Source organism: Bidens hawaiensis, unplaced genomic scaffold, assembly GCF_021521415.1.
Source record: "Bidens hawaiensis isolate Kalapana, Puna unplaced genomic scaffold, B.hawaiensis_p1.1 tig00004192_1, whole genome shotgun sequence".
NCBI lineage: Eukaryota > Viridiplantae > Streptophyta > Magnoliopsida > Asterales > Asteraceae > Bidens > Bidens hawaiensis.
In genome coordinates this window covers 1,648,883-1,650,931 of record NW_027491249.1, presented here as the reverse complement: position 1 = coordinate 1,650,931, position 2,049 = coordinate 1,648,883, and the positions used below count along the sequence as shown (strand labels likewise).

The 2,049-nt window shown below is 34.5% G+C and overlaps 1 protein-coding gene across 1 annotated transcript; it reads right to left on the bottom strand.

Moving 5' to 3' along the window:
* Positions 1-272: 272 nt before the first annotated feature.
* Positions 273-689, bottom strand: LOC143625693 (uncharacterized). The gene has a single exon (XM_077095965.1). The coding sequence runs from the start codon at positions 687-689 to the stop codon at positions 273-275; it is 417 nt and encodes a 138-aa protein (XP_076952080.1).
* Between the last annotated feature and the right edge of the window lie 1,360 nt (positions 690-2,049).

Here is a 2,049-nt window from a genome sequence, read left to right as displayed (position 1 = left end):
TTATATTCTGGTATAGATTTGATTCCTAATTATACAAAATCTATTAAAAGTATAGAGGAATTTGTTATCATTTAATTTGTACTTGGCACGTACATCTACAGCATTAATACTTTTATTATTTATTTTTTAAGTAAAAAGATAACACAATTATCAGAGAAGCTTCCAAACATATACACTGGCTGCAACTACAAAGTACAAACCAAACACAGCACAAGATATATTATGCATAACAAACCCTGGTAATTCCAACGCTTACACATCACACCCATAATTTAACTTTCCTGTCTCAAATTGTTATAAAACTTAATTATAAACTTCTCAGCAGCCTCATCCACATAGCTATCGTCCTTCCCGTTACTTAACGGAAATGGCGATTCCGTTACTCTTAACTGCCTAACCGCTGGAGATGCGGTGGTCAACATCTCAAGCGCCTTTATTACTGAAGAGTCAACGAATATTTGATCACGCTCGTTGTTAATATTAACGGACTTTTTGTAATTGTGGTGTTTCTTGAGGGTGTTGCTGCAGCAGAATTCATAGTAGGCTTTTCCGGAGAGCTTGTCGCGCTTCATCATGACGTTGAGATCGAGTAATAATTTGGTTTTGGTTATTTTCTTCTTGATCATGAAGAGGATGGTACGTACTAGGCTTTGTACTTTCTTCGCAACTAGTGGTAGATTTTGTTCCATTTTTGTTTGCTGTTGGATTTAAGGTTTTTGATGTTGTGTTATGTTGTGTTGGAGTAATATATATGACGGGTATTTAAAGGCAAGATTGGGAATGGAAGTGGTGGTGTGTTACTTTAACGTGAAGTTAAAGTGACAATTCGCATTTCGTTTCTTTCTTTCTTTCCTTTTTCATTCCGTCCATTAGTCACTTCAAATCAATCAAGTGTAACCAAGCATTATGGGGCGCGTGTTGCAATGGAAACATGATTTGGTTTTTGAATATAATTTATGTCATGTGGAAGCTAGGCAAATTCGTTAAAAAGCTTAAATTAAAGTAAATGCAATGGCACGTTAAGTCATGAAAAAAAAGAAACAAAATTGTTAAAATCGTTAATACAAATAACCGCGTAGCAACTATAAATATGTTAAATTTAAATGAATATAAAAAAAGCCAATGAAAAGGAAGAAACCTTGCGTTTCAATGACATTTACATTACTACGCTCAACTCTGTTTTTGGACAATCTATATGCAATGAGATTGTTTGATAATGAAAAGTGTATGTGGAGAGCTGACAAAACATAATATACAACTAAGTGGCATTCTATCATCTTTACGGGACAAAAACTAAAGAAAAGCACCATTGCTCAGAACATACTTGTGTACAACGAACCCAAAGGATATGTAACGACAACCACCAAGGATTAAATCCAATGTAGGCTCTTTACAAACTCATCCATGATAATGGTTATGTTCATGACCTTCGCACAAATCCATCAAGTAAGGCTTGGAGGAGTTATTCTTTCTTTATCAAACCTCGTATAGGATATGGCGTGTGTTCCCATATGTGTTGATAATAGACACAACACGTATAGACACAAAAAAAGAAGAGTTTTTATACAACATTTGCATTTGTAACTAAAGAAAATGAGGATAAATTTACATAGGTGTTAACCAAACTAAGAGAGACATTAGACAAGTACATACAACGTTTGTATTTGCTCTGATGAATACATGTCAAGTTGTATTCACATATGCTTCTAAATTACCATGTAAATGGTATATATTTGAGAACATTACTAAGAGTTGCAAGCAAAGTTTCGCTTCGCTTCGTGGGGAGATTAGGAAGGCCTTGATTATATATTGACGTCGATAAATGATTATGCGCGCCAAGCCCGTTACATAAAAGTAAAATTACGGGTGACTTCATTAAAGTATGATCTCTAGGCATCAAAGTAATTTGTCTATTTCTCATATTCATTGTTTTCTGTTGATCAATTCCTCATAGTAATAATGGAAAACGTGATAATATGATAAACCCATTAATCACATGCGTGCCTGTTACAATATGGAGAGTAGTAACTGCATCAGAGAAGGATGTAG